At 42.6% G+C, this 13,580-nt stretch overlaps 2 protein-coding genes across 2 annotated transcripts in view; both read right to left on the bottom strand.

Annotated features, from left to right (window-relative positions):
• LOC309702177 (NACHT, LRR and PYD domains-containing protein 3-like) overlaps window positions 1-13,580 on the bottom strand; it is a 330,494-nt gene that overhangs the window by 179,409 nt on the left and 137,505 nt on the right. The gene's annotated exons all lie outside the window — the stretch shown is intronic.
• On the bottom strand, window positions 4,869-5,931 carry LOC309697160 (stonustoxin subunit beta-like; the record flags this gene model as incomplete). The annotated part of the gene is made up of 2 exons (XM_082518846.1): window positions 4,869-5,713; window positions 5,862-5,931. Coding segments are annotated over 2 exons (612 nt in total), but the record flags the coding sequence as incomplete, so codon positions are not given.

The raw sequence follows: 13,580 nt of genomic DNA, 5'->3' as shown, positions 1-13,580 counted from the left end.
CGTTGTAATGCTCTTATTGTTGAATTGTATGGAAATAAATGATTGTTGATTGAGCATTGATACACCGAGTATTGTCCTTCCTTCAGCCCAAAGATTCAAAGAACTGCGTGTTTTCAACACCAATAAAGCTGAAAAAGGCCCCGAATCAAAGAAATCTGCTGCAGCCTCTGAAATGTCTTCTGTTTCCTTCCCGACGGCTTTTTCACCGTCAGCCCATCAGACAGTCCAGCAGCATTTATGATGATGTCATGATGTTGAAGAGGCTGCTACGGTGGCCTCCCATGACCCCCAGCCTCATCACAGCTGAGATGCAGACATTTGAAAACATTCAGCAGACAACTGAATAACAGTCCAACACAACAGTCTGTGTGCAGACACACACTGACCTTTCATATAGTCAAACACAGCTGGTTGAGTCATTTCTCTGTGAGTCTAAAGTGAATCTAGTATTTGAAAGTCCACTTCCTGTATTTGTTGTTGAAGACTTCTTCAGCTTCTTCTCAAGGACATCAGCTGCTTGTTTGGCAGCAGAGGCAGTTAAGAAGCTTCCTGAAAAACACTGAACAGTGAGTTCACTGTGGCATATGACAGATTCAGCTTTCTGTGTGCAAATGTGTCTGTGTCGACCTTTCAAATGCTGTTGAATCCAAAACATCAGCGGCTCCTCGGCTGCTCACTTCATGCACTTCTGTCTGTGTGACAGTCCAATGACATCACAGCTGTTTCCAGCCCCAGTGTCTCAGGACTGGACACCTTTAAACATGTCGAGGATCAAACAGCGTCCAGCTAAACACACATGAAACTATCAGAGCTGACAATCATTCCAATAACATCTAATGGTTCATGTATGTAGACACAGGACTACAAGGAAATGGCTCTCAGCATCTGGCTGTGGGAACACATGAGTCCCTGTTTGTGTTCAGATTGTGTGCATGTTTTAGACGTGTGTCACATGTAGAAACACAACAATCCCACAATGACACACAGATGTGTTTGACACAGCTGTGCAGCTGTAAGTTGTTTCTAATGATTCATTGAAGCTCTTCTAACATTCTGGAGACGATCAGTACATGAATCTGTTCAACACGACAACAATTTGACTTCAGTGTGAACGTTTGCATTAAATAACCTTCTTCATCCAGCTGACAGCATCTTCATCCTATGATGTGAACAGTTCCTCCTGTTGATGACAAACCTCTGACAGGATCTGCTTGAGGAGCTTTTTCATGTGCAGCTCTCTGAGCTCAGGGCTGAGCTGCTGTTTCATCTTTAAGAGCTGCTGCCTCCTCGCCGGACTTGTTCTCCTCTTCTTCTCCTAATGACACCATTTCTGCTTCATATTAAATTCAATAAAGATGCTGACATGTATCTGTAGCAGCAACATCATTGAATCTGTAACAACTGGAGCCAAACCAGTGGCTCTGCTGGGATCACTGGTGAGCCAACACTTCCTTGTTGATGCAGATTTCAGGGCTTCCTTTTGCTCCTCCGTTATAACTGTTCTCTCTTCTCAACACATGATGACACAAAGGAATCAGCAGTGACAAAGATGATGCTGAAGAGAAGCACACACTTCACACATATAACAGACCAGTGCAGTTACACACACCTCTGCTCGACATCAGGCCTCAAACAAAGACACAAAACACTAACTTGACTCTAAACAGAAGAAACGAGCAGCTGTTTCTGTTCTGTGCTTATTTATATTTGACACACATGCTTCTCTTTGTGCAAACACACATCGCACTATAAGGGTAACCTCGCACACAATGATTGGACAGCACAGTGATGATGCTGGGAGATCCTATACGCAGCAACACAGAAACACTGAGAACTTTAAACAATGATGGAAAGTGTTATAAATGACTTGTTGGCCTCTGATCTGTCACAAACAGCTGAAACGTGTCTCTCATGAGTCACATGAAGGTTTTTGACAGAAAGGACAAAAAGTAGCTGCAGTCAGTTTGTGTCATTTTTAGATTTATTCATCTGGGAGAAAAATCTGAGGGACATTAAAATGTGTTTTCAACAGAGACAAGAACATGAATATAACAGAACAGGTAAATGAACATGTTTCAAGTAAACAGCTGGACTGATCAGGTCCAAACACAGAGTGATAAACTTGTCAAACAGCTGTCATATCTTTATATAGAAGCTCTTTATAAATGCTGCTCACTGCAGTCTGTTTACTAATAATGTCAAAGTGTTAGAAACACAGAAACATCAGAATGGTCTTTGTTCACAGAAACCTGTCTGGGATCCTTTGTTGTTCTTTTGATGCAGAGTTACATTATAAATATAAAGAGTTATTTCAGAGTCTCATCAGTTTTCCTGCATGTCTTTATTTAACACATCAGCAGGGCTGAAGCTCTCATGTTAAACACACACTGATCTATGGACACGTTCATGTGTTTCTAACAGAACCAGGCTGTTATCAGCCTGCACTAACATTATGTCACACACACTGAATGTAACAGTGACAGTTTACATCATCACACAATCAGCTGTGATTGTTTCACTGTCATCAAACGAGTCAACAGGAAGTAGAATCAATAGAAACCAATCATTTACTGACAGCATGTCTGATGGAAATAAGTGCAGATTATGTATGAAGTCTAACTGCACACAGTAACTGTGTTACAATAAGGACTTAACAGCGCCCTCTGCTGGAGTGTTTCAGTACTGCGTTAACTAGAATACACCACCTCCTCCTCACACCACCTGCTACAGCTCTACTCTTCTATGACTACAGTCATCCACAGCACTGATGTGAGGTCACATGGTTCATATGTAAGGAGCACAGCTGACCTCAGGTCAGTTTAATGACTGTGAGCAGCAGCTGTGTTATTGTCACTGTGACAGGGAGACACTCTCAGACACAGCGCTCATGCCAGCTTGTTCTCATGCAGGAGGATCAGGAGCTCCATGTTTGTCTTTCTGTTTGAATCATGATGTGTTTGTGCCATCAGAGTCTGTCATGAGTACTCAGGGTTTCACAGCAGCTCTTCTGGATGCTGACGAGGACTCCAACCTCATGTTTCACCTCTCTGAGCTTCTGATGTCTGTGAACACTCGTGTTTCTTCTCTGGGCTCATCTGGACAAAAACACCTTTCTGTGTTTGGCTGCAGCCTCATTCTGACTGACAGGAAGTGTGTTATCCATGAGCTGCACTTCTGTGAGGAAGTTTCCTGCTGTGTTTCCTGTCTGTGGACAAACACGAGTGTTCCAGCTGAGGACTTGGTTCCTTCCACCTGTCCATACAGGACATCACGCTGTCTGCAGCTCTGTAAATGCAGCTCCAGGTCCTTCCACGTGCTGCTCTGTATTTGTGCAGTTTGTAGTGTGTCCTGGGAAACGTAGCACACATGGTGTTCTTCTGCTGTTTCCTCCTTTCACTGAGTGTGAAACACTGACGCTGTGCTGTTGTTCACAGAGGGGAGCTGATTCTAGCTGCAGCTGGACTCTGTCATCTAACTGAATGTGTTGGTGCTGATCACGGGGCTCTGAGGGGGGAGCAGCAGGAGGACTCTGGATGCTGACGTCAGTGTATCTGTGGAAGCTCCCACAGCGTGTCTGTCATTCAATATTGTGCTGTATATTGTATCTATGCAAAGATGAACAGACTGTGTGTTCACTGGTCTCTGTGCTGCAGCTCTGATGTCATCATCACTCCCTCCTCCACCCTCAGCAGTCCCAGCATGCTGCTGTGGTGCACCCCACCCTCACTCTACACCTGAGCCACAGACCACACCCTCCACCTCAATATACACCACAGTTTTCTCTGCTGTGGAAATGAGATCAGGAGGAAATCATCATTATTATTATTTAATAAACACTCACATTAATGTGGGCTTATTTGTTTCATATTAGAAACATTAGTTGAGTGTTTTTAGTATAAAATGGTCAAAGTCCCTCTTTTTGCTCCTCCCCTCACCTGTGGATGGGCGCTGCTGTTACCGTGGTGACAGCTTGGATGTGTTTCAGTCCTGCCTGGTTATCACTGCAGGAATCTTTCACATTTATTACAGGTAATAACTCTGATTTTTCTGTGTATTATGAACCAAATGTATCCTGATACACACAGAGATGGATGAGCAGAGGTTTTTTTTGCAGTTTATGTAGTTACTATGGACTTAATGCATACATATTATTAAAATTAGGGCTATAACAGTTGTATTGATGTATAGCAACTTGAAATGCTCCCACAAATGGCTCCACAGCATGTAAAAATATAACAAAAGCTCTGGCGGACTTGGTTCTGTGGTCAGTCTTAAAGGGTGAAGTTAAACTCTGTAATCTTCACTGTGTCACAGAGTTCAGTGAGTCCCGTTATTCACAGTATCAATCAGATCATCAGAGAACAGCTGATCAGCAATCAGTGGTGCCAACAGCGCCTCCTGTGGTGAGAGGATGCAATAATGCAATGTAGCATTTTTTCACTCAACACTTGCAGTCATGGAAACTGTCTGTTGGATCTGTGTGACGTTGCTTTCTTGGTTAGAGTTCCTCACAAATGTCCAGATGATTCTTCTAATGAGGCGTCGACCATGTTTGCAGCTCTTTGGAAGAAAACGTCGCCCTTTGCCATCCTTACTTTTCTTTGACTTCTTCAAATGCAGCTGAACTCCAGCTGGTATTTTCTTGGACTTTGCAGCTGTCTGCATTCTGTTCATCTGGACGTTTTCAGAAACGTTTGCTCACTGATCAGGTGACTTCTTCAGTCTCAGCTGACTGCAGCTTTACAAGCTTACAAACAGCACATTTGCACAATGACTGAAAGCAGCAGCACCTGATATATATGATACTAATATAATACATATACATATATAATCCATACTAATGATGAAGGAACTGAGCTCACAGTCCATTGTTCATTCAGTGAACTACTCAGTTTATTTTGGGCCTCAGAAATGCTCACTCTGTTTGTACATCACTGTCAGCAATAGACTCATTCTGCTGTGTGGACAGGAACACATGTGACATCACTTCCTGTTTGTTTGTGACTGAAGAAGTTTACAAGGAATCATTTAGAAGAGTTTCAAACATCAACTGATTGAATCCATGAATCTGAAAACGTGTTTGTGAGTGAAAGAGACAGACATGTACAGACTGAACTATCTGTTCAACAGTCAGAGTGTTTCTGTAACAGGAGACACTCTTTACACTCCACTCAGCACAGGGACACTGAGGAACCAGGAGGCCAGTCTAACATAAACCCAGGATAAAGAGTTTGAGTGAATGTGGTGTTGAAGGTGTGGAGGTGGATCAGAGTGTCAGAGGAGACTCTGTAGAAGGACAGAGTGCCAGCAGGACAGTCCACATACACTGCTGCTCTGTTAGAGACAGAGGAGGAGGAGGAGGAGGAGGAGATGGATGTTTTTATTTTATTGTGCCAGACAGACTGAGGACCATCATCAGAGCAGTACAGACTCCAGGACTGATCATTGTATCCAAACCAACAGTCATCACTGTCTCCTTTCCTTCTGATGCTTCTGTAACTCACTGATATAAAAACTCTTCCTCTCCACTCGACCTCCCAGTAACAGCGACCAGTCAGACCATTTCTACACAGCAGCTGAGGATGAACATCAAATCTGTCTGGATGATCAGGATATGACTGAAGCTCCTCCACACGTGTCACCTTCCTGTTGTTGTCAGACAGTTGGAGGTTTGTGTTCACTGTGTTTGTGTCGATTGTGAGTTGACAGGAATCTGATGGAGAGAACAAACACAATCCAGCTGCAGTTATTGATCCATCATCTGTTCATTGATTGACACTTTGATGATGACTCCTGACATGATGAAGATGGTTGAATGTGTGCTGCTTTGTTTTCATGAATCCCATTAAAAACACACTTACACTTCCTCAGACCTGGTCTCAACCATCGGACTCCAGCAGGCTCCACCCTGAAAGGAGGAGGGGGGTCAGAGCAGCACAGTCAGCATGCACACATGGACATTACATGGCTCTCACACACACACTGTTACACACTGAGCTCAAAGCTCGGCTCCACTGTTTTATTCAAAGAAATCTACATTTATTTATCAGCACATTTAAAAACAGCTTGAGCCAAAGTGCTGCACAGAGTAGAGAGAAAATAGGAAACATACACAGTAATGACTATAAAGACTGGTCAGGATTGAAAGCTACAGAGTACAAATGTGTTTCCAACCGGCTTTTAAAAATGTCCAGTGTTGGTGACGACCTGATGTGAAGGGCGACTGTTCCAGAGTTTGGCTGCAGCCATCGATAAAGCTCACCTCTGTTTTTACGTCTAGTTCTGGTCAGAAGCTGCTTATCTGCAGACCTGAGGGCTCCACTTGGATTCTTTTGTTAAAGAGAGATAAGATGGAGCCAATCCATTCACAGATTTAAAGACAACCAGATCTGGAAGTGGATTCTACCACGTACTGGTAACCAGTGGAAAAAGCTGGTGATGGGTCGTCTAGCACAGACCCACCGCTGGAACCAGACAATTGATGAGGGAGAGAACTGTGACAGCGCCGTTCCTTCACTTGACCTCAGTCGCTCTCGTCTGCTCCCTCGTAACACTGCTAATGTCTTCTAATGATACTGCCTAAGGGAAGCATGTATAATGTAAACAGAATTGGTCCTAGCACTGAACCCTGTGGAACTCCATAATTAACCTCAGTGTGTGAAGAGGACTCTCCATTTACATGCACAAATTGGAGTCTATTAGATAGATATGATACAAACCACTGCAGCGCAGTACTTGTAATACCTACAGCATGTTCTAATCGCTCTAATAGGATATTATGATCAACAGTATCGAACGCTGCACTGAGGTCTAGCAGGACAAGCACAGAGATGAGTCCACTGTCAGAGGCCATAAGAAGATCATTTGTAACCTTCACTAAAGCTGTTTCTGTGCTGTGCTGAGCTCTGAAACCTGACTGAAACTCTTCAAATAAACCATTCCTCTGCAGATGATCTGTTAGCTGTTTGACAACTACTCTTTCAAGGATTTTTGATATGAAAGGAAGGTTGGAGATTGGCCTATAATTAGCTAAGACTGCTGGGTCTAGAGATGGCTTTTTGAGTAAAGGTTTAACTACAGCCAGCTTGAAGGCCTGTGGTACATAGCCGATTATTAGAGATAGGTTGATCATATTTAAGATCGAAGAATTAATTAATGGCAGGACTTCTTTGAGCAGTTTTGTAGGAATGGGGTCTAAAAGACACGTTGATGGTTTGGAGGAAGTAATTATTGAAGTTAACTCAGAAAGATCAATTGGAGAAAAAGAGTCTAACTTAATATCAATGGTACTAAGAGTAACTGTAGATAATATTACATCTGTGGGATGATTATTGGTAATTTTTTCTCTAATGATAAAAATTTTATTTGTGAAGAAGTTCATGAAGTCATTACTAGTTAACGTTAAAGGGATGGTTGGCTCAAAAGAGCTCTGACTTTTTGTCAGCCTGGCTACAGTGCTGAAGAGAAACCTAGGGTTGTTCTTATTTTCTTCAATCAGTGATGAATAGTAAGATGTTCTGGCTTTGCGGAGGGCTTTCTTATAAAGCAGCAAACTATTTCTCCAGGCTAAATGATGATCCTCTAGATTTGTGACACGCCATTTCCTCTCCAGATTACGAGTCATCTGCTTTAGGGTACGTGTTTCAGAATTATACCACGGAGTCAGGTACTTCTGATTTGAGGCCTTAGTTTTCACAGGAGCTACAGTATCCAGAGTCGTACGTAGTGAGGAGGTGAAATTATTAACAAGATAATCGACCTCTGTTGGCGTAGCGTTCAGATAGCTGCTCTGCTCTGTGTTGGTACAGGGCATTGGAGATGATAACAGTGGGTGGATTATATTCTTAAACTTAGTTACAGTGCTTTCAGAAAGACATCTACTTTGATAAAGTCTACTCTTCACCGCTGTGTAATCAATTATTGTAAAAGTAAATGTTATCAGGAAATGATCAGACAGGAGAGGGTTTTCAGGAAACACTGTTAAATGTTCAGGTTCGATGCCATATGTTAAAACAAGATCTAGAGTGTGATTAAAGTGGTGGGTGGGTTCTTTTACATTTTGAGAGAAACCAATTGAGTCTAATAACAGATTAAATGCCATGTTGAGGCTGTCATTTTTAGCATCTACATGGATGTTAAAATCACCCACAATAATTATTTTATCTGAGCTCAGAACTAAATTAGATATAAAGTCTGAGAAATCAGACAGAAACTCTGTGTAAGGCCCAGGTGGACGATAGATGATAACAAGTAAGACTGGTTTCTGAGTTTCACAGCTGGGGTGGACAATGTTAAGCATCAGGCTTTCAAATGAATTAAAAGTCTGTCTTGGTCTTTCATTAATTAATAGGCTGGTGTGAAAAATTGCTGCCACACCGCCCCCTCGGCCTGTGCTTCGAGATTTCTGGTAGTTAGAATGGCTCGGGGGTGTTGATTCATTTAAACTAACATAATCATCCTGCTGCAACCAGGTTTCTGTAAGGCAGAGTAAATCAATTTGTTGATCAATTATTAAGTCATGTACTAACAGAGACTTGGAGGAGAGAGACCTAATATTTAATAATCCACATTTCACTGTTTTACTCTTTGGTTCAGATGTGGATACTGTATTGTTCTTTCTTTGTGATTGTTTATGTTTAAGTTGTTTGTTGCTGGTTTTTAGTTTGTTTTTTGTCTTTTTGGAAGCTGACACAGTCTCTATGGAGATGGGTTTTTGGGGGGGTAGCAGGAGGAGAGAAGCTGCAGAGAAGCGTGTAAGACTGTGATATAAAAACTAGTTCCTAATGGCAGCGACTCACTCAGTAAACATGTGTTTCCTTCACCAACCTCACACACAGATCCAATAAGATCAGGAAGTGGGCAGTATAGTACAATATGTGTTATTCTGTGCTGCACTGCCCAAACTAAAGATCTGCTGAAGTGTTGGAAATGATCCAGATGTTTATTTTGGACGATACAGCAGAAGATCAGACATGAAAGTGGAGATAACACAGAAGACCTGCAGCAAAGGTCAGAGGTCAGACTGGGCCCCTGGATTCAACAATGAGCCAATGATCATCAAGCAGTGACTAAAGCAGAGCCCTGACGTTCTGACATTCATCACACAGTCAGAACAAATGTCTGCTGATGACTTCATCTCATGAAACGACTGATAGATGTCAGTTCATTGATCAGCTGAGCTGCTGATCTTCATCGTCACAGAAACATTCAGCTTGTTTCAATCAGTAAATAACTCCCACTACTCCCAGTTTGAACTGTTCCCACTCAAAATGCTGTGAGAACAATGATCATTGTAGAACTTCACAAACATCACGTGTTGTTTTCCACATGTAAGATCAGCAAACACACAGAAACTTCCTGTTGCCACACACGGCCTCTAAAATCTCTTCCACGCTTTCTGTCTGAAGTCCACTCTCTGTGTCGGATCCACAGGAAACAACAAGATCTTATTAACATGGTTTTCAATGTGTCTCCTTCCAAAAAGTCCAACCAATGAACAAATGTGTGTATTTGTGGAGGCCGAACAAAAGCATGACACATTCCTCTGTTTCTATAAACTGGAGTCAAACACAAACATGAAGAGTTTCACTGACAGACTCCAAAATGCCCCCACAGTGGATCAAAGGGAAATCCTACAGTGTGGCCAGAGACTCTTAATGGCTCCAACATCAACACATCCACAATGTTGGATCCAGTTCTGCCTCACAGAGTTACTAAGACACACCCTCTGCCAGCATCACAACAGCTCCACCTGCTCCACCTGCCTCCTCAGCATCTGTACACCTGAAGAGAAAAGAAAGGCTCCAACAGCTCAAATCTACAAAGGATTCATGAAGTTTCATCCAACAATAACATGTTTGCCTTCCACAGTGTGCTGTTAGACACCACTGTACCTCTGCCATTTCAAAAAGAGCAGCTTGGGAACATTTTGGCTCCAAACACTTTGTGTTTAAGTTCTTTGTTTTCTTTGTGAAGCCGACAACATCTGGAGCTTTGTGACTCATAGAAACATCATTTTGTTCTTTAGATGACAGCAGATTGGGACTGAATAATCAATCACTATCAAACCAATAAAGACAAACATGCTGATTTTACAGGAACTTTGTTGGAGAAGCTGCAAAGACATGAAACTGGTGGAGATCCCAAACCAGTTGATAGTGCTGGTTATTCCAAATAAAGCTGTTTCCCTTTGAGATGAAATGACTTTGTGTCCTGATATATAATAAAGATGTTGTTGTTTTTGAGCCCCTGTATTAAAAGTAGTTTAAAGTCAGCTTGAGTTTGATGTCTTTATGTCAAAGCTGCTCATGATGTTGAGCTGCTGATGGAATAAAAACAATATAAAAGCATGTAGTCCAGACTTAAATGTAGCCTGTTGTTAGCTGAGGTCCACACACAGTGTTTGACAGTGTAAAGTGTGTGAAAGGGCTGCTGGTGGAGCTCACTAGGATGAGCAGGTGACCACGAGGTGGAGAGCAGCTGGCCTGGCTTTGACCCGGGCCACGCCCCCTTTCTCTCTGCTTTGCTGTCACTTATCTTCACTGCTCTGTCCAATAAAGCTGAAAAAGGCCCCGAATCAAAGAAATCTGCTGCAGCCTCTGAAATGTCTTCTGTTTCCTTCCCGACGGCTTTTTCACCGTCAGCCCATCAGACGGTCCAGCAGCATTTATGATGATGTCATGATGTTGAAGAGGCTGCTACGGTGGCCTCCCATGACCCCCAGCCTCATCACAGCTGAGATGCAGACATTTGAAAACATTCAGCAGACAACTGAATAACAGTCCAACACAACAGTCTGTGTGCAGACACACACTGACCTTTCATAGAGTCAAACACAGCTGGTTGAGTCATTTCTCTGTGAGTCTAAAGTGAATCTAGTATTTGAAAGTCCACTTCCTGTATTTGTTGTTGAAGACTTCTTCAGCTTCTTCTCAAGGACATCAGCTGCTTGTTTGGCAGCAGAGGCAGTTAAGAAGCTTCCTGAAAAACACTGAACAGTGAGTTCACTGTGGCATATGACAGATTCAGCTTTCTGTGTGCAAATGTGTCTGTGTCGACCTTTCAAATGCTGTTGAATCCAAAACATCAGCGGCTCCTCGGCTGCTCACTTCATGCACTTCTGTCTGTGTGACAGTCCAATGACATCACAGCTGTTTCCAGCCCCAGTGTCTCAGGACTGGACACCTTTAAACATGTCGAGGATCAAACAGCGTCCAGCTAAACACACATGAAACTATCAGAGCTGACAATCATTCCAATAACATCTAATGGTTCATGTATGTAGACACAGGACTACAAGGAAATGGCTCTCAGCATCTGGCTGTGGGAACACATGAGTCCCTGTTTGTGTTCAGATTGTGTGCATGTTTTAGACGTGTGTCACATGTAGAAACACAACAATCCCACAATGACACACAGATGTGTTTGACACAGCTGTGCAGCTGTAAGTTGTTTCTAATGATTCATTGAAGCTCTTCTAACATTCTGGAGACGATCAGTACATGAATCTGTTCAACACGACAACAATTTGACTTCAGTGTGAACGTTTGCATTAAATAACCTTCTTCATCCAGCTGACAGCATCTTCATCCTATGATGTGAACAGTTCCTCCTGTTGATGACAAACCTCTGACAGGATCTGCTTGAGGAGCTTTTTCATGTGCAGCTCTCTGAGCTCAGGGCTGAGCTGCTGTTTCATCTTTAAGAGCTGCTGCCTCCTCGCCGGACTTGTTCTCCTCTTCTTCTCCTAATGACACCATTTCTGCTTCATATAAAATTCAATAAAGATGCTGACATGTATCTGTAGCAACAACATCATTGAATCTAGAACAACTGGAGCCAAACCAGTGGCTCTGCTGGGATCACTGGTGAGCCAACACTTCCTTGTTGATGCAGATTTCAGGGCTTCCTTTTGCTCCTCCGTTATAACTGTTCTCTCTTCTCAACACATGATGACACAAAGGAATCAGCAGTGACAAAGATGATGTTGAAGAGAAGCACACACTTCACACATATAACAGACCAGTGCAGTTACACACACCTCTGCTCGACATCAGGCCTCAAACAAAGACACAAAACACTAACTTGACTCTAAACAGAAGAAACGAGCAGCTGTTTCTGTTCTGTGCTTATTTATATTTGACACACATGCTTCTCTTTGTGCAAACACACATCGCACTATAAGGGTAACCTCGCACACAATGATTGGACAGCACAGTGATGATGCTGGGAGATCCTATACGCAGCAACACAGAAACACTGAGAACTTTAAACAATGATGGAAAGTGTTATAAATGACTTGTTGGCCTCTGATCTGTCACAAACAGCTGAAACGTGTCTCTCATGAGTCACATGAAGGTTTTTGACAGAAAGGACAAAAAGTAGCTGCAGTCAGTTTGTGTCATTTTTAGATTTATTCATCTGGGAGAAAAATCTGAGGGACATTAAAATGTGTTTTCAACAGAGACAAGAACATGAATATAACAGAACAGGTAAATGAACATGTTTCAAGTAAACAGCTGGACTGATCAGGTCCAAACACAGAGTGATAAACTTGTCAAACAGCTGTCATATCTTTATATAGAAGCTCTTTATAAATGCTGCTCACTGCAGTCTGTTTACTAATAATGTCAAAGTGTTAGAAACACAGAAACATCAGAATGGTCTTTGTTCACAGAAACCTGTCTGGGATCCTTTGTTGTTCTTTTGATGCAGAGTTACATTATAAATATAAAGAGTTATTTCAGAGTCTCATCAGTTTTCCTGCATGTCTTTATTTAACACATCAGCAGGGCTGAAGCTCTCATGTTAAACACACACTGATCTATGGACACGTTCATGTGTTTCTAACAGAACCAGGCTGTTATCAGCCTGCACTAACATTATGTCACACACACTGAATGTAACAGTGACAGTTTACATCATCACACAATCAGCTGTGATTGTTTCACTGTCATCAAACGAGTCAACAGGAAGTAGAATCAATAGAAACCAATCATTTACTGACAGCATGTCTGATGGAAATAAGTGCAGATTATGTATGAAGTCTAACTGCACACAGTAACTGTGTTACAATAAGGACTTAACAGCGCCCTCTGCTGGAGTGTTTCAGTACTGCGTTAACTAGAATACACCACCTCCTCCTCACACCACCTGCTACAGCTCTACTCTTCTATGACTACAGTCATCCACAGCACTGATGTGAGGTCACATGGTTCATATGTAAGGAGCACAGCTGACCTCAGGTCAGTTTAATGACTGTGAGCAGCAGCTGTGTTATTGTCACTGTGACAGGGAGACACTCTCAGACACAGCGCTCATGCCAGCTTGTTCTCATGCAGGAGGATCAGGAGCTCCATGTTTGTCTTTCTGTTTGAATCATGATGTGTTTGTGCCATCAGAGTCTGTCATGAGTACTCAGGGTTTCACAGCAGCTCTTCTGGATGCTGACGAGGACTCCAACCTCATGTTTCACCTCTCTGAGCTTCTGATGTCTGTGAACACTCGTGTTTCTTCTCTGGGCTCATCTGGACAAAAACACCTTTCTGTGTTTGGCTGCAGCCTCATTCTGACTGACAGGA

This window comes from Aulonocara stuartgranti, assembly GCF_965226115.1.
Source record: "Aulonocara stuartgranti genome assembly, chromosome: 3".
Taxonomy (NCBI): Eukaryota; Metazoa; Chordata; class Actinopteri; order Cichliformes; family Cichlidae; genus Aulonocara; species Aulonocara stuartgranti.
The sequence above is the reverse complement of the archived record's forward strand: the minus strand, read 5'-3'. Positions and strand labels throughout refer to the sequence as shown.